This window comes from Mustela erminea, chromosome 16 (genome assembly GCF_009829155.1).
Source record: "Mustela erminea isolate mMusErm1 chromosome 16, mMusErm1.Pri, whole genome shotgun sequence".
NCBI classification, from domain to species: domain Eukaryota; kingdom Metazoa; phylum Chordata; class Mammalia; order Carnivora; family Mustelidae; genus Mustela; species Mustela erminea.
In genome coordinates this window covers 84,569,541-84,587,268 of record NC_045629.1, presented here as the reverse complement: position 1 = coordinate 84,587,268, position 17,728 = coordinate 84,569,541, and the positions used below count along the sequence as shown (strand labels likewise).

At 69.0% G+C, this 17,728-nt stretch overlaps 1 protein-coding gene across 31 annotated transcripts in view; it reads left to right on the top strand.

Moving 5' to 3' along the window:
* The window catches only part of PLEC (plectin), a 55,372-nt gene extending 38,958 nt beyond the window's left edge, over positions 1-16,414 (top strand). For 30 of the 31 annotated variants that reach the window (XM_032315849.1, XM_032315844.1, XM_032315842.1 and 27 more), the window contains 14 exons: positions 109-234; positions 1,104-1,256; positions 1,339-1,493; positions 1,576-1,702; positions 1,805-1,988; positions 2,099-2,256; positions 2,370-2,548; positions 3,509-3,647; positions 3,754-4,110; positions 4,204-4,287; positions 4,406-4,510; positions 4,602-4,700; positions 5,649-9,029; positions 9,133-16,414. In XM_032315849.1, coding sequence (XP_032171740.1) covers positions 109-234; positions 1,104-1,256; positions 1,339-1,493; positions 1,576-1,702; positions 1,805-1,988; positions 2,099-2,256; positions 2,370-2,548; positions 3,509-3,647; positions 3,754-4,110; positions 4,204-4,287; positions 4,406-4,510; positions 4,602-4,700; positions 5,649-9,029; positions 9,133-15,351 — 11,466 coding nt within the window. In that variant the 3' untranslated portion in view covers positions 15,352-16,414. The remainder of the gene's footprint in view (positions 1-108; positions 235-1,103; positions 1,257-1,338; positions 1,494-1,575; positions 1,703-1,804; positions 1,989-2,098; positions 2,257-2,369; positions 2,549-3,508; positions 3,648-3,753; positions 4,111-4,203; positions 4,288-4,405; positions 4,511-4,601; positions 4,701-5,648; positions 9,030-9,132) is intronic. The other variant, XM_032315866.1, reaches the window with a different exon arrangement.
* Positions 16,415-17,728: the final 1,314 nt, after the last annotated feature.

Below are 17,728 nucleotides of genomic sequence, written 5' to 3'. Positions count from 1 at the left end.
TCCGTTTGCAGGGGGCGAAGCTGGGTCGGCGCGGTCCTGCGGGGCTCGCGTCAGAGTCCTCTGCAGCCAGAGGCCCCTGGGCCCCATGTGACCCTCTTTCCTTCCCAGTTCTTCTCGGATGTGCGGGAGACCGAGGAGCAGCTCCGGAAGCTGCAGGAGACGCTGCGCAGGAAGTACACCTGTGACCGCTCCGTCACCGTCACGCGCCTGGAGGACCTGCTGCAGGACGCCCAGGTGAGGGAGCGCAGGCCTCGGCCGGCCCGGGGTGATGAGTGGGGCTTCGGGGCCCGGAGCCGTGAGGGCACATGGCTGTCCCCTTCCAGGATGCAACGGCCTGGCGGAGGCAGCTGTGGCCGTGGGGGGAGTGCGGGTCCCCCCCCAGGAGCCCAGAGAGGCTGGCTCAGAGTCTGTGCTGCACGGCTGCTTCGTGAGGGTCCCTGTGGGGGTGGGGGTGGGCGTGCAGCAGTGGGGGGGACCAGGGTGCCAGGGGGAAGACCAGACGGGGGTTGGGGGGCACTCAGAGGTTAGTGCTGGGTCCTGGAGTGGTGGCGGAGTGGCAGCTAGAGCAACGTGAGCTCGTCACCTGAGCTTCCAGAGCGAGCAGAGACCTGGTCAGCCACCCCACCACCGGCACGGTCAGCTGGCAGAGAGGCGTCTGGGTCTGGTGCCCATGTGCCCTGGGGCAGGGGCGGGCTTGGCGGGGGGGCGCGGGGAAGGACACTGGACAGTCCTGCCGGCTGGGGGCCCCTGGGAGCAGAAGCTGGGGGCAGCGAAGGCCAGGGGGTCTTCTGGCAGAGGCACGAGACCCGGGCGGTTCCCGGATAGACTGACCACAGCCTCTGACAGTCCTCGGTGGGCTTTGGACCCGTGGAGGAGTGAGATGGGCGGAGGTGGATGACCTTCCATGGGGGGAGGACATCGTGTGGCCAGGCGTGGCTAGGGCTGCTCTTGGGGGGCCCAGCGTGGGGCCCTAGGGGAGGGGGGTGCAGAGTCTGGGCCGGGAAAAAAGGAGGGTCAGCAGGATGTGTTGGGGGCCGAGCCCTGGGTTGCTACCCCGGTCTTACCTCCTGGATCGTGGTCTCTGAGCCTTCTCTCCCTGGCAGGATGAGAAGGACCAGCTGAATGAGTACAGGGCACACCTCTCAGGCCTGGCCAAGCGGGCCAAGGCCATCGTGCAGCTGAAGCCCCGAAACCTAGCACAGCCCATGAGGGGCCGTGTGCCGCTGCTGGCCGCGTGCGACTACAAGCAGGCGGAGGTGAGGGCCGGGCAGAGGGCACCCCAGGCGGGGCCCAGTGGGGGGCCGCACGACCGCTCTGTGACCGCTGCGGCTCCCGCAGGTGACCGTGCACAAGGGCGACGAGTGTCAGCTGTTGGGCGCTGCGCAGCCGTCTCACTGGAAGGTGCTCAGCAGCTCCGGCAGCGAGGCCGCCGTGCCTTCCGTGTGCTTCCTCGTGCCCCCGCCCAACCAGGAGGCCCACGAGGCCGTCACCAGGTGGGAAGGCCGGGGGCTGGCGGCTGCAGCAGGTGGCCCTGGGCAGGCGCCCCCACGACTCTGACCGCGCACTAACCCGCAGGCTGGAGGCCCAGCACCAGGCCCTGGTCACTCTGTGGCACCAGCTGCACGTGGACATGAAGAGTCTGCTGGCATGGCAGAGCCTCAGCCGCGACCTGCAGCTCATCCGCTCCTGGTCCCTGGTCACGGTAGGAGTCACCCACGGGGCCGTGTGGGGCGGGGGAAGGGCGGGAGGCACCTCGCGGGCCAGCTGCCCCTTGCCCACGCTCAGCCCCTGGTGCCGCCTGCAGTTCCGGACGCTGAAGCCGGAGGAGCAGCGGCAAGCCCTGCGCAGCCTAGAGCTGCACTACCAGGCCTTCCTGCGGGACAGTCAGGATGCCAGCAGCTTTGGGCCTGAGGACCGGCTCCAGGCCGAGCGCGACTATGGCTCCTGCAGCCGCCATTACCAGCAGCTGCTGCAGAGTGCGGAGCAAGGTAGGCGGCGGCAGACCTGCGGCAGGGGGCCTGAGTGGTGGGAGCTGTGTGGGGGGTGGGGGGCCTTGGGGGACAGGCCGGGCAGGCCCCTGAGCAGCACGCGTCCCCAGGTGCACAGGAGGAGTCCCGCTGCCAGCAGTGCATCTCCGAGCTCAAGGACATCCGGCTGCAGCTGGAGGCCTGCGAGACCCGCACGGTGCACCGCTTGCGGCTGCCGCTGGACGAGGAGCCTGCGCGGGAGTGCGCCCAGCGCATCGCAGAGCAGCAGGCAGGCCCCTGGCCCCCCCCCCTGCGCCCCTCCCAGCCTGCCCTCCCTAGCCTTCCCCGGGTGCTGGGTGTGGGGCTCCTCGTCAGCTCACGCCCTGCGCGGTTTCTCCCCAGAAAGCACAGGCGGAGGTGGAGGGGCTGGGCAAGGGGGTCGCCCGGCTGTCCGCCGAGGCCGAGAAGGTCCTGGCCCTGCCTGAGCCATCCCCCGCCGCCCCCACTCTGCGCTCGGAGCTGGAGCTCACCCTGGGCAAGCTGGAGCAGGTCCGCAGCCTGTCTGCCATCTACCTGGAGAAGTGAGTGAGCCTATGGGTGGCCAGGAGCTGCGAGGGTGGGGGGCCTGCGCGCTGTGCGCTGGCGGAGGACAGGTGGATGGGGGCCAGGAGGAAGGGTCTGCTGAGTGTTCTGGCCGAGGAGCGGGTGTGGACCAGGATGGTGGGTGTGGATGTGGCCAGAGGGCACAGCCCTGATGTGTCCCAAAGGTGGGGGTTGCTGGTGACCTGACGTGGGAAGGGGGTTCAGTACGGCTCACTGAGGCATGGGACTGCGGGTGTGCGGGCCGGGGGAGGAAGGGGAGGTGGCCCGTGACCTGTGAGGTTCAGACGGGGGCTTGGCCAGGGTTGGGCGCCAGTCTTGGTGCCGGTTGGGGATGAGGAGCTGCAGAGGGCACGCAGGTGGGGCGCCGTGGGGAGCGGGCCTGAGGCTGAGGTCTTCCTGGAGGCTGCAGCCCACCCCCCGAGTCCGCACTCACTGCCGTGTCTCGGGGGAAATGCAGCCCTTCCCAGGCCCCTTCCTCTGCCGGCCCCTTGCGACTCGCTCCGGCGCGGACCTCCTGGGGCTCTGACCCCTGGGAAGGGTGGCATGCGATTCTCTACACCTTCCCTCGGTCTCACCACGGACTGGCTCCCAGGGCCTGTGGTCCTTCTGTAACGTCTGTGGCGTAAATAGCACGTCCAAGTGTTACTTGTCCTTTCCGCACAAAGGCAGATAGGTCAGAAACATCACCACGTGGTACGTGGTGTCACCCTTTACCCAGTTTTGGACCCGGAAGGCTGAGAGCTTCTCCCAGGGCCCAGGGCTTTCTCTGGACAGCACAGCTGTCTCCAGGACTCAGTCGGAGCTGGCGTGTCCCTGGGTCCCCGAGCACCCCAGCCACCCTCTCGCCGAGGCCTCTGTTCATCTCGCGGGCACCTGTGACCACAGGAGTCCTGTGGTCCGCTGTGCAGGGACTGGTGCTGAGCCCCCTCTCCCCGCAGGCTCAAGACCATCAGTCTGGTGATCCGCAGCACGCAGGGCGCCGAGGAGGTGCTCAGGGCCCACGAGGAGCAGCTCAAGGAGGCCCAGGCTGTGCCCGCCACCCTCCCCGAGCTGGAGGCCACCAAGGCTGCCCTGAAGGTGGGGCGGGGGCGGGGCCGGGGCCTCCCCAGGAGGCTGGAGTGGGCTGTGCCCTGGGGGCCAGGGGCGGGTCCCCGGGGCTGAGACGACGCCCGCCCCTCTACAGAAGCTCCGGGGCCAGGCCGAATCCCAGCAGCCCGTGTTCGATGCCCTGCGGGAGGAGCTGCGGGGGGCGCAGGCAGTGGGCGAGCGGCTGCAGCGGCAGCACGGCGAGCGGGACGTGGAGGTGGAGCGCTGGCGCGAGCGGGTCGCGCCGCTGCTGGAGCGCTGGCAGGCGGTGCTGAGCCAGACCGACGTGCGGCTGCGTGAGCTGGAGCAGCTGGGCCGGCAGCTGCGCTACTACCGCGAGAGCGCCGACCCGCTGGACGCCTGGCTGCGGGACGCCAAGCGGCGGCAGGAGCAGATCCAGGCCGTGCCTCTGGCTGACAGCCAGGCGGTGCGGGAGCAGCTGCGGCAGGAGAAGGTGGGTGCGGGCCAGCGGGGCGGGGGTGGGGGCTGCGGGGGCGGGGGCGGGGGCCGCGGGGGCGGGCGGCTGCTGACCGCCCTCCCCTCCCAGGCCCTGCTGGAGGAGATCGAGCAGCACGGGGAGAAGGTGGAGGAGTGCCAGCGCCTGGCGAAGCAGTACATCAACGCTATCAAGGTGAGGCTCCGCAGAGGAGGTGCCCCGGGCGCAGGTCACCCTGGCAGAAGCCCAAGGCATGGTCAGGCGCAGCGGGAGGGGAGCGGGAAGCTGGTGGCCAACTTGTTTGTCTTCACAGGACTATGAGCTGCAGCTGGTCACGTACAAGGCGCAGCTGGAGCCGGTGGCCTCCCCGGCCAAGAAGCCCAAGGTCCAGTCCGGCTCTGAGAGTGTCATCCAGGAGGTGGGCCGGGGGTGGGGCTGGTGGGGCCGGGTGGGCTGCCTGGGCCCGAGGCCCCCTGCAGGCCTGACCCTGGCTGCCCCCTCCCCCCCAGTACGTAGACCTGCGCACGAGGTACAGCGAGCTGACCACCCTCACCAGTCAGTACATCAAGTTCATCAGTGAAACTCTGCGCCGCATGGAGGAGGAGGAGGTAGGGCCTGGGGATGGGCGTGCTGACCTCCTGCCCCCTCCCCCAGATGCTTCCCTAGAAACCCATGTGAGACCCCGTAGTTCAGTTCTGTCCCCTCCCCTCCTGCCAACCCCCTCCCCTCCCGTCAACACCCTCCCCTGCGGCACGGCCTGCCCCACCTTGGCCTGGCGCTGCACTGCTCTCCCCACGGTGGCTGGTCCCCCTCCTCTGTTGGCACGCGTCCGCACCAGGTGTTCTCCTGGCTCTGTGTGCGTGTGCGCGTGTGCGCGCATGTGTGTTCCTCCTTGGGATTCTGTGTGGCCTCTGTGCTCGGCCACTTGCTCTAAGAGCTGGGGAGTGTGACGTCCTGGGGGCTGCGGAGGGAGGGTCCCAAGTGGCTCGCTCTCCTGTTCCTCCTGCTGCCTGGTGGGTACGCCGTCTAGCCTACCCCACCTCCTCTCTGCAGGCCTGCAGCCCCTCGGGGCTGCTCTGTCGCAACAGCTGCCCTGCCCCTCCTCGGCCCACCGGGCTGCAGGAGCGGGCCTGGGTCAGGGACAGGGGTCCTCTGGCCAGAGCCAGGCCAGCTGGTGTTCAGCGTGTCTTGGGCAGGGCCATGTGGTGCGCGCAGCCCGCAGGCTCTGCGAACTTCCTGCTTTGCTCTCTTTCTCTCTCTCTCCCTGTCCGTCTGTCTCCGTGGCCTGTCTGCGGGAAGAGGGGAGGACGCCTGGGCCTCCTTCCCCAGGCTGGTGAGCACGGTGGGGCCAGGCTGCGCTCGCTGGCCTGAGTGCCCTGGGCGGGTGCACGCTGTCTCCTTCCGCCGGGCTGTGACCTCTGTCCTTCCTCGACCCCCGCCCCCCCACCCCGCGCTGTCGGAGTGAACTGTGGTGGTGCTGCGTCCTGTGCTGCATCCGGCAGCCCGCTGTGTGCTCACCACTGTCTCTGGTTCTCTCCTCTCTGCTGTGGCCGCAGAGGCTGGCGGAGCAGCAGCGGGCAGAGGAGCGTGAGCGGCTGGCGGAGGTGGAGGCCGCGCTGGAGAAGCAGCGGCAGTTGGCCGAGGCCCACGCCCAGGCCAAGGCGCAGGCGGAGCGTGAAGCGCAGGAGCTGCAGCGGCGCATGCAGGAGGAGGTGGCGCGGCGGGAGGAGGCCGCGGTGGACGCACAGCAGCAGAAGCGGAGCATTCAGGAGGAGCTGCAGCACTTACGGGAGACCTCGGAGGCGGAGATCCAGGCCAAGGCCCGGCAGGTGGAGGCGGCCGAGCGCAGCCGGCTGCGCATCGAGGAAGAGATCCGCGTGGTGCGCCTACAGCTGGAGACCACCGAGCGCCAGCGCGGTGGGGCTGAGGGCGAGCTGCAGGCCCTGCGCGCGCGGGCGGAGGAAGCGGAGGCGCAGAAGCGCCAGGCGCAGGAGGAGGCGGAGCGCCTACGGCGGCAGGTGCAGGATGAGAGCCAGCGCAAGCGGCAGGCAGAGGCCGAGCTGGCCCTGCGCGTGAAGGCGGAGGCCGAGGCGGCCCGGGAGAAACAGCGGGCCGTGCAGGCGCTGGAGGAGCTGCGGCTCCAGGCGGAGGAGGCAGAGCGGCGGCTGCGGCAGGCGGAGGCAGAGCGGGCGCGCCAGGTGCAGGTGGCCCTGGAGACGGCGCAGCGCAGTGCGGAGGCAGAGCTGCAGAGCAAGCGGGCCTCCTTCGCCGAGAAGACGGCGCAGCTGGAGCGCACGCTGCAGGAGGAGCACGTGGCCGTGGCGCAGCTGCGGGAGGAGGCGGAGCGGCACGCGCAGCAGCAGGCGGAGGCCGAGCGCGCCCGGGAGGAGGCGGAGCAGGAGCTGGAGCGCTGGCGGCTGAAGGCCAACGAGGCGCTGCGGCTGCGGCTCCAGGCGGAGGAGGTGGCGCAGCAGAAGAGCCTGGCGCAGGCTGAGGCAGAGAAGCAGAAGGAGGAGGCGGAGCGCGAGGCCCGGCGCCGCGGCAAGGCGGAGGAGCAGGCCGTGCGGCAGCGGGAGCTGGCGGAGCAGGAGCTGGAGAAGCAGCGGCAGCTGGCGGAGGGCACCGCCCAGCAGCGCCTGGTGGCGGAGCAGGAGCTGATCCGGCTGCGCGCCGAGACGGAGCAGGGGGAGCAGCAGCGGCAGCTGCTGGAAGAGGAGCTGGCGCGGCTGCAGCGCGAGGCGGGCGCGGCAACGCAGAAGCGCCAGGAGCTGGAGGCCGAGCTGGCCAAGGTGCGGGCCGAGATGGAGGTGCTGCTGGCCAGCAAGGCGCGCGCCGAGGAGGAGTCGCGCTCCACCAGCGAGAAGTCCAAACAGAGGCTGGAGGCCGAGGCCGGCCGGTTCCGCGAGCTGGCCGAGGAGGCCGCCCGCCTGCGCGCTCTGGCGGAGGAGACCAAGCGGCAGCGGCAGCTGGCCGAGGAGGACGCCGCTCGCCAGCGGGCCGAGGCGGAGCGGGTGCTGGCCGAGAAGCTGGCCGCCATCAGCGAGGCCACACGGCTCAAGACCGAAGCGGAGATCGCGCTCAAGGAGAAGGAGGCGGAGAACGAGCGTCTGCGACGGCTGGCGGAGGACGAGGCCTTCCAGCGGCGGCGGCTGGAGGAGCAGGCGGCCCAGCACAAGGCGGACATCGAGGAGCGGCTGGCGCAGCTGCGCAAGGCGTCCGAGAGCGAGCTGGAGCGGCAGAAGGGGCTGGTGGAGGACACGGTGCGGCAGCGGCGGCAGGTGGAGGAGGAGATCCTGGCCCTCAAGGCGAGCTTCGAGAAGGCGGCCGCCGGGAAGGCGGAGCTGGAGTTGGAGCTGGGCCGCATCCGCAGCCATGCCGAGGACACGCTGCGCAGCAAGGAGCAGGCTGAGCTGGAGGCCGCGCGGCAGCGGCAGCTGGCGGCCGAGGAGGAGCAGCGGCGCCGTGAGGCCGAGGAGCGCGTGCAGAAGAGCCTGGCAGCCGAGGAGGAGGCGGCGCGACAGCGCAAGTCGGCGCTGGAGGAGGTGGAGCGGCTCAAGGCCAAGGTGGAGGAGGCGCGGCGGCTGCGCGAGCGCGCGGAGCAGGAGTCGGCGCGGCAGCTGCAGCTGGCGCGGGAGGCGGCGCAGAAGCGGCTGCAGGCGGAGGAGAAGGCGCACGCGTTCGCGGTGCAGCAGAAGGAGCAGGAGCTACAGCAGACGCTGCAGCACGAGCAGAGCGAGCTGGAGCGGCTGCGCGCCGAGGCCGAGGCGGCGCGGCGGGCGGCCGAGGAGGCGGAGGAGGCGCGGGAGCGCGCGGAGCGGGAGGCGGCGCAGTCGCGGCGGCAGGTGGAGGAGGCGGAGCGGCTGAAGCAGTCGGCGGAGGAGCAGGCGCAGGCCCGGGCGCGCGCACAGGCGGACGCGGAGAAGCTGCGCAAGGACGCGGAGCAGGAGGCGGCGCGGCGGGCGCAGGCCGAGCAGGCGGCGCTGAAGCAGAAGCAGGTGGCGGACGCCGAGATGGAGAAGCACAAGCAGTTCGCGGAGCGGACCCTACGGCAGAAGGCGCAGGTGGAGCAGGAGCTGACGGCGCTGCGGCTGCAGCTGGAGGAGACCGACCACCAGAAGAGCATCCTGGATGAGGAGCTGCAGCGGCTGAAGGCGGAGGTGACGGAGGCCGCCCGCCAGCGCAGCCAGGTGGAGGAGGAGCTCTTCTCCGTGCGCGTGCAGATGGAGGAGCTGGGCAAGCTCAAGGCGCGCATCGAGGCGGAGAACCGTGCGCTCATTCTGCGCGACAAGGACAACACGCAGCGCTTCCTGCAGGAGGAGGCCGAGAAGATGAAGCAGGTGGCGGAGGAGGCGGCGCGGCTGAGCGTGGCAGCCCAGGAGGCGGCGCGGCTGCGGCAGCTCGCGGAGGAGGACCTGGCGCAGCAGCGGGCCTTGGCCGAGAAGATGCTCAAGGAGAAGATGCAGGCGGTGCAGGAGGCCACGCGCCTCAAGGCGGAGGCGGAGCTGCTGCAGCAGCAGAAGGAGCTGGCCCAGGAGCAGGCCCGGCAGCTGCAGGAGGACAAGGAGCAGATGGCGCAGCAGCTGGTGCAGGAGACGCAGGGCTTCCAGCGCACCCTGGAGGCCGAGCGGCAGCGGCAGCTGGAGATGAGCGCCGAGGCCGAGCGCCTCAAGATGCGCGTGGCCGAGATGAGCCGGGCCCAGGCCCGCGCCGAGGAGGATGCCCAGCGCTTCCGCAAGCAGGCGGAGGAGATCGGCGAGAAGCTGCACCGCACGGAGCTCGCCACGCAGGAGAAGGTGACGCTAGTGCACACGCTGGAGATCCAGCGGCAGCAGAGCGACCAGGACGCCGAGCGCCTCCGGGCCGCCATCGCCGAGCTGGAGCGCGAGAAGGAGAAGCTCAAGGAGGAGGCCGCGTTGCTCCAGCACAAGTCCGAGGAGGTACCGACCTGCCGTCCACGCGCAAGTGGGTGGGCCCCGGGGCAGGGGGGCTGCTCTCAGGCAGGCCGCGGCGTCCCTGACCGTCCCCTCCCCTCCTTCCCAGATGCAGGTGGTGCAGCAGGAGCAGCTGCTGCAGGAGACGCGGGCCCTGCAGGAGAGCTTCCTGTCCGAGAAGGACCGCCTGCTGCAGCGCGAGCGCTTCGTCGAGGAGGAGAAGGCCAAGCTGGAGCGGCTCTTCCAGGACGAGGTGGCCAAGGCGCAGAAGCTGCGTGAGGAGCAGCAGCGGCAGCGGCAGCAGATGGAGCAGGAGAAGCAGCAGCTGTTGGCCAGCATGGAGGAGGCCCGGCAGCGGCAGCGCGAGGCCGAGGAGGGCGCGCGGCGGCAGCAGGAGGAGCTCCAGCGGCTGCAGGAGCAGCGGCGGCAGCAGGAGGAGCTGCTGGCGGAGGAGAACCGGCGGCTGCGGGAGCGGCTGCAGCGCCTGGAGGAGGAGCACCGCGCCGCGCAGGCGCAGTCCGAGGAGATCGCCGCCGCGCAGGCCGTGACCGCCAAAGCCCTGCCCAACGGCCGGGACGCGCCCGACGGCCCGGCTGCGGAGGCGGAGCCCGAGCTCGCGTTTGACGGCCTGCGGCGGAAGGTGCCGGCCCAGCGGCTGCAGGAGGTCGGAGTCCTGAGCTCGGAGGAGCTACAGCGGCTGGCCCAGGGCCGCACGACGGTGGCCGAGCTCGCCCAGCGGGAGGACGTGCGCCGCTACCTGCAGGGCCGCAGCGGCGTGGCGGGGCTGCTGCTGAAGCCCACGGACGAGAAGCTGAGCGTCTACGCGGCCCTCCAGAGGCAGCTGCTGAGCCCAGGCACGGCACTCATCCTGCTCGAGGCCCAGGCCGCCTCAGGCTTCCTCCTGGACCCGGTGCGCAACCGGCGCTTGACTGTCCAGGAGGCCGTGAAGGAGGGCGTGGTAGGCCCCGAGCTGCACCACCAGCTGCTGTCGGCGGAGCGCGCCGTCACCGGCTACACCGACCCCTACACGGGGGAGCAGATCTCTCTCTTCCAGGCCATGCAGAAGGACCTGATCGTCCGCGACCACGGCCTCCGCCTGCTGGAGGCGCAGATCGCCACGGGCGGCATCATCGACCCCGTGCACAGCCACCGGCTGCCCGTGGACGTGGCCTACCGGCGCGGCTACTTCGACGAGGACATGAACCGCGTCCTGGCCGACCCGAGCGACGACACCAAGGGCTTCTTCGACCCCAACACGCACGAGAACCTGACGTACTTGCAGCTCCTGGAGCGCTGTGTGGAGGACCCCGACACGGGGCTGCGCCTCCTGCCGCTCACGGATCAGGCTGCAAGGGGTGGCGAGCTGGTCTACACAGACTCCGAGGCCCGGGACGTGTTTGAGAAGGCCACCGTGTCTGCTCCTTTTGGTAGGTTCCAGGGCAGGACGGTGACCATCTGGGAGCTCATCAACTCCGAGTACTTCACAGCAGAGCAGCGGCGGGACCTCCTGCGGCAGTTCCGCACGGGCAAGGTCACGGTGGAGAAAATCATCAAGATGGTCATCACGGTGGTGGAGGAGCACGAGCAGAAGGGCCAGCTCTGCTTCGAGGGCCTGCGCGCCCTGGTGCCCGCCGTGGAGCTGCTGGAGAGCGGGGTCATCGACCGCGATCTCCTCCGCCAGCTACAGCGGGGCGAGCGATCCGTGCGGGAGGTGGCGGACGTGGACTCCGTGCGGCGGGCCCTGCGAGGTGCCAACGTCATCGCAGGGGTGTGGCTGGAGGAGGCGGGCCAGAAGGTGAGCATCTATGAGGCCCTGAAGAAAGACCTCCTGCCTCCAGAGGCGGCTGTGGCTCTCCTGGAGGCCCAGGCTGGCACCGGCCACATCATTGACCCTGCCACGAGCGCCCGGCTCACTGTGGACGAGGCGGTGCGTGCCGGCCTGGTGGGGCCCGAGCTGCACGAGAAGCTGCTGTCCGCCGAGAAGGCCGTCACCGGCTACAAGGACCCCTACTCGGGGAAGAGCGTTTCCCTGTTCCAGGCCCTAAAGAAGGGCCTCATCCCCCGGGAGCAGGGCCTGCGCCTGCTCGATGCCCAGTTGGCCACTGGCGGCATCGTGGACCCGAGCAAGAGCCACCGCGTGCCCGTGGACGTGGCCTGTGCCCGAGGCTACCTGGATGAAGAGACCCGCCGAACCCTGTCGGCACCCGGGGAAGAAGCCAGAACCTACCGCGATCCTACCTCGCAGGAGCCCGTCACCTATGGGCAGCTCCAGCAGCAGTGCCGGCCCGACCAGCTCACGGGGCTGAGCCTGCTGCCGGTCTCGGAGAAGGCCGCCCAGGCCCGGCGCGAGGGGCTCTGCTCCGAGCTGCAGGCCCAGGAGACCTTCCAGAAGACTCCTGTGGAGGTGCCTGTGGGCAGCTTCAAGGGCAGGACAGTGACTGTGTGGGAGCTGCTAAGCTCTGAGTACTTCACGGCAGAGCAGAGACAGGAACTGGTGCGCCAGTTCCGGACAGGCACGGTCACCGTGGAGAAAGTCATCAAGATCCTCATCACCATCGTGGAGGAGGTGGAGACTGTGCGGCGAGAGAAGCTGTCCTTCAGCGGCCTGCGTGCCCCGGTGCCGGCCAGCGAGCTCGTGGCCTCCGGGGTCCTCAGCAGCACCCAGTTTGAGCAGCTCAAGGATGGCAGGACCTCAGTGAAGGACCTGTCAGAGTTGAGCTCCGTGCGGACACTGCTGCAGGGCAGCGGGTGCCTGGCCGGCATCTACCTGGAGAGCTCCAAGGAGAAGGTGACCATCTACGAGGCCATGCGGCGAGGTCTGCTCCGGCCCAGCACGGCCACTCTCCTGCTGGAGGCACAGGCGGCCACCGGCTTCCTGGTGGACCCTGTGCGGAACCAGCGCCTGTACGTCCACGAGGCTGTGAAGGCTGGCGTCGTGGGCCCCGAGCTGCACGAAAAGCTGCTGTCGGCCGAAAAGGCCGTCACTGGCTACAAGGATCCCTACTCGGGCAACACCATCTCCCTCTTCCAGGCCATGAAGAAGGGCCTAGTCCTCAGGGACCACGGCATCCGCCTGCTGGAGGCGCAGATCGCCACGGGCGGCATCATCGACCCCGTGCACAGCCACCGGCTGCCCGTGGACGTGGCCTACCGGCGCGGCTACTTCGACGAGGACATGAACCGCGTCCTGGCGGACCCGAGTGACGACACCAAGGGCTTCTTCGACCCCAACACGCACGAGAACCTGACGTACCTGCAGCTGCTGGAGCGCTGCGTGGAGGACCCCGAGACGGGGCTGCGCCTGCTGCCGCTCAGTGGCGCCGAGGGGACAGAGGTGGTGGAGACCACGCAGGTGTACACGGAGGAGGAGACGCGCCGGGCGTTCGAGGAGACGCAGATCGACATCCCCGGTGGCGGCGGCCGTGGCGGCTCCACGATGTCGCTGTGGGAGGTGATGCAGTCGGACCTGATCCCGGAGGAGCAGCGCACACGGCTGCTGGCGGACTTCCAGGCTGGCCGCGTGACCAAGGAGCGGATGATCGTCATCATCATCGAGATCATCGAGAAGACGGAGATCATCCGCCAGCAGAACCTGGCTTCCTACGACTACGTCCGTCGCCGCCTCACGGCCGAGGACCTCCACGAGGCCCGCATCATCTCCCACGAGACCTATGGGCTCCTCCGGGCTGGCGCCAAGAGCCTGCGCCAGGTGCTGGAAGAGGAGTCGGCCTCCCGCTACCTGTACGGCACGGGCTGCGTGGCCGGCATCTACCTGCCGGGCTCCAGGCAGACGCTGTCCATCTACCAGGCGCTCAAGAAGGGGCTGCTGAGTGCCGAGGTGGCCCGTCTCCTGCTGGAGGCGCAGGCGGCCACGGGCTTCCTCCTGGAGCCCGTGAAGGGCGAGCGGCTCACCGTAGATGAAGCCGTGCGCAAGGGCCTGGTGGGCCCCGAGCTGCACGACCGGCTGCTGTCGGCGGAGCGGGCCGTGACCGGCTACCGTGACCCCTACACGGAGCAGACCATCTCGCTCTTCCAGGCCATGAAGAAGGAGCTGATCCCCGCAGAGGAGGCCCTGCGGCTGTTGGACGCCCAGCTGGCCACGGGCGGCATCGTGGACCCGCGCCTGGGCTTCCATCTGCCCCTGGAGGTGGCCTACCAGCGGGGCTACCTCAACAGGGACACGTACGAGCAGCTGTCGGAGCCCAGTGAAGTGCGCAGCTACCTGGACCCGTCCACGGACGAGCGGCTCAGCTACACGCAGCTGCTGCGCCGCTGTTGCCGCCACGAGACCAGCGGCCAGCTGCTCCTGCCCCTGTCGGACGCCCGCAAGCTGACCTTCCGCGGCCTGCGCAAGCAGATCACGGTGGAGGAGCTGGTGCGCTCGCAGGTCATGGACGAGGCGACCGCGCTGCGGCTGCAGGAAGGGCTGGCATCCGTGGAGGAGGTCAGCAGGAACCTGCAGAAATTCCTCGAGGGCACCAGCTGCATCGCCGGCGTCCTCGTGGACGCCACCAAGGAGCGGCTGTCGGTGTATCAGGCCATGAAGAAGGGCGTCATCCGGCCCGGCACGGCCTTCGAGCTCCTGGAGGCGCAGGCGGCCACCGGCTACGTCATCGACCCCATCAAGGGGCTCAAGCTGACCGTGGAGGAGGCCGTGCGCATGGGCATTGTGGGCCCCGAGTTCAAGGACAAGCTGCTGTCGGCGGAGCGCGCGGTCACCGGCTACAGGGACCCCTACTCGGGGAGGCTCATCTCTCTCTTCCAGGCCATGAAGAAGGGTCTGATCCTGAAGGACCACGGCATCCGCCTGCTGGAGGCGCAGATCGCCACGGGCGGCATCATCGACCCCGAGGAGAGCCACCGGCTGCCCGTGGACGTGGCCTACCAGCGCGGCCTCTTCGACGAGGAGATGAACGAGATCCTAACGGACCCGAGTGACGACACCAAGGGCTTCTTCGACCCCAACACGGAGGAGAACCTGACGTACCTGCAGCTCATGGAGCGCTGCGTGGAGGACCCCGGCACGGGGCTGCGCCTGCTGCCGCTGAAGGAGAAGAAGAGGGAGCGGAAGACGTCCTCCAAGTCCTCCGTGCGCAAGCGCCGCGTGGTCATCGTGGACCCGGAGACGGGCAAGGAGATGTCCGTGTACGAGGCCTACCGCAAGGGGCTCATCGACCACCAGACGTACCTGGAGTTGTCCGAGCAGGAGTGCGAGTGGGAAGAGGTCACCATCTCCTCCTCGGACGGCGCGGTCAAGTCCATGCTCACCGACCGCCGCTCCGGCCGCCAGTATGACATCGATGAGGCCATCGCCAGGAACCTGATCGACCGCTCGGCGCTGGACCAGTACCGTGCCGGCACGCTCTCCATCACGGAGTTCGCGGACATGCTCTCGGGCAACGCTGGCGGCTTCCGCTCCCGCTCTTCCTCCGTGGGGTCATCGTCCTCCTACCCCATCAGCCCTGCCCCCTCCAGGACCCAGGTGACCTCCTGGTCGGACCCCACGGAGGAGACGGGCCCCGTGGCCGGCATCCTGGACACGGAGACGCTGGAGAAGGTGTCCATCACGGAGGCCATGCACCGCGGCCTTGTGGACAACATCACGGGGCAGCGGCTGCTGGAGGCCCAGGCCTGCACGGGCGGCATCCTCGACCCCAGCACCGGCGAGCGCTTCCCCGTCACGGACGCCGTCAACAAGGGCCTGGTGGACAAGATCATGGTGGACCGCATCAACCTGGCACAGAAGGCCTTCTGCGGCTTCGAGGACCCACGTACCAAGACCAAGATGTCGGCCGCGCAGGCCCTGAAGAAGGGCTGGCTGTACTACGAGGCGGGCCAGCGGTTCCTGGAGGTGCAGTACCTGACCGGCGGCCTGATCGAGCCCGACGCCCCGGGCCGCGTGCCCCTAGACGAGGCCCTGCAGCGCGGCATGGTGGACGCCCGCACTGCCCAGAAGCTGCGTGACGTTGGCGCCTACTCCAAGTACCTCACCTGCCCCAAGACCAAGCTGAAGATCTCGTACAAGGACGCACTGGACCGCAGCATGGTGGAGGAGGGCACGGGGCTGCGGCTGCTGGAGGCCGCCGCCCAGTCCAGCAAGGGCTACTACAGCCCGTACAGCATCAGTGGCTCGGGCTCCACGGCCGGCTCGCGGTCCGGCTCACGCACCGGCTCCCGGGCCGGCTCGCGCCGAGGCAGCTTCGACGCCACCGGCTCCGGCTTCTCCATGACCTTCTCTTCATCCTCCTACTCTTCCTCAGGCTATGGCCGCCGCTACGCCTCCGGGCCCGCACCCTCCCTGGGGGGCCCCGAGTCTGCAGCAGCCTGACCAGCTGCCCGCCCCCCGCCCCCCGCTCTGCATGTGGCCAGGTTCCCCGCCCAGGTGCTGGGTCTTGCGTGTCTGAAGGTGTCTTCCTCCCAAGCGGTGCCTCAACTTTAACCAAAAAGAACCAACGAGACTAACACGTTAGTATCTGTTTCCTGTCCAGACAGCCTGTGTCTGGGGGAGGGGCCAGCTGGGCCCCTCGGACCCCCTCATCCCGCAGGCCTCCTGCTCCTGTCTGCCTGCCACTCGCCCCAGCCAGGTGCCTTGGAGGGTCCCGAGCCAGGCCCCCAGCCCAGCCCTTCTGGGCCTCCAGGGAGGGTGTTGTCGGGGCCCGGTTCTGCCGGCCCTGCTCGCCGGGCTCGCTGACACCAGACACCGGTCCTAGCGGCTCGGGGAGGCGGGGGGCGGCCCCCGTCACCGGCAGAGCCCTCACCACCAGCTTTCTCTCCTGTTTCCGGGACTGACCTCCGTGCTCAGCGGGCCCTGCCGGGGCGGGCGGGCGGTCCTGGGTCGGCCGTCTCTTCGAGCCTGCCCGGAGAAGCCCCTTTACCACGGGAAGAGCAGGGTCCGGTGTGCAGAGCCAGCTGGCCCCTGGCAAGCTGTGGACCCTGCCCCCTCCACCCCCACTGACACTGTCCCGAGACCCCAGGCCTCAGCCCCCAGTAAGTGCCTTCAGTGTCCTTCCCCTACCCCGGCCCCGGGGCCCCAGATCTGGGGTGGGAGGGAGACCCTCCGGGGAGACTCCCCACGGCCCAGCTCTCGGGCGCGCCAGCCCAGGGCCAGCCTGGGTATGATGGGGCTCCTGTGGGCTCTGCCCCCCTGTGGCCCCGCCCCGGGGGCTTCCTGCCTGTCTCCGGGGAGACTGCTGCCCGGCCCAGGGCCACCTTGGTGGCTTCCACCCCGCTCCCCGCCCCGCCTCAACCCTCTGACGAAGCTTTGCATGTCCCACTAACCCAGGCGGCAGCGCGTGAAGCAGCGGGGTTCTGGCCGCCTCCGTGAGGGCAGAGAACTAACCTGACCACGGGTGAGCTTGCACTGCCCACCCCAATAAAAGCAATTCCAACCTTCCAGTGGGTCCTGTCTTGCTTTTTTGTTCTGGGGTCGGGTGTGCGTGGGGGTCTGGTCGGGGCCGCTGCCTCAGGCTCAGTGCTCGGCCAGGGGCGGAGCAGCAGGGCCTCGGAGAAGACACTGGCCTGCGGCCGCATGTCTCAGGGCAGAGAAAGCTGACTGAGCAGCAGCGAGGCGGAGGCCCACCCCGCGGAGGTCTGCTCCGGGACAGCCTCGGCCCCTGCCGCTGGTCCGGCCAGCCACCCGTCGTTCTGCCGGGCCCTCGGGGCTCCGCTCACGCCTGGCACCACTGAGGCCGGGGCTCCATGCTCTCCTGTCCCCTGCCGTTGGCTGTGCCCCTGTGGCCCATCGTCGGGCGGGAGTGGTGTGCCTGTTTGTGAAGGGTGGCGTTCCAAAGGCAGGCACGGTGGTGAGCCTTAGCAGCTGGCCTCTCCCTCCAAGGCCGCACAGTGCCTCTCACGCCTGCCAGAGCCCAGCTTCCCAGATTGTTTCCTGAAAAGCCTCCAGGGGCAGGGGTAGCAGGGCTGAGCATGGTTGCACCCAGCCCCTGGTCCTGAGGCCATGACCAGAGCTCATCTGCCTGTTTTGCCCGGAGCAGGGACAGCAGACGGAGTCCCAGGGGGTCTGAATCCCGGTGACCGGGTCCTTGTCAGGCTCTGCTCTCTCAGTGAGAGCCGGGCGTCCTGCTCACAGAGGGTCCAGTGTATCCACAGAGCCACGGGCAGACCCGCAGCGGTCCGGGAACATACAGCTGGGACAGACACACTTAACCACGGGCGGGTGTTGCGGCCGGCGCGACAAATCGACCAGGGACGTGAGGGTAAGATGGTGAAAGGAACTTAAGACACAAAGAGATGGGGCAGGAGGAGCCAGCAGTGGGATTTGATTCAAAGCGCTGAGGCCATATATATAGTGACAGGGGGAGCAGTACACCTGTGTCTAGTGAAACAACGAGTTCCCATAATAAGTTTCACCTTTAGCTATAAGCAGGCCTCGTGACACCAAACGGCTGATGCTAGTACAGTTGTTCTGTGTTGATACAGCAAACCTGAAAGTAATTTATGGGCCGTACGAGGGCAGCAAGGATCGGCACCGAACTATTGACCCCAGCCGAGTTGTCCTCCGTTGTTTAGCAAGCGTGTGGGAAGTCACGTAGGCGAGCACACAGCACACAGCACAGACCCTTTCTCCGTGCTGCTCAACTTTTCCCGTCCTAAACCTTTTGTTAGGTTATTCGGACTTTAAAGGAGGCACAAGTCAGGGCCTGCTTGGTTCTTGTCTCAAGCCCTGTGGCCTCCCACAGGCGGGACCC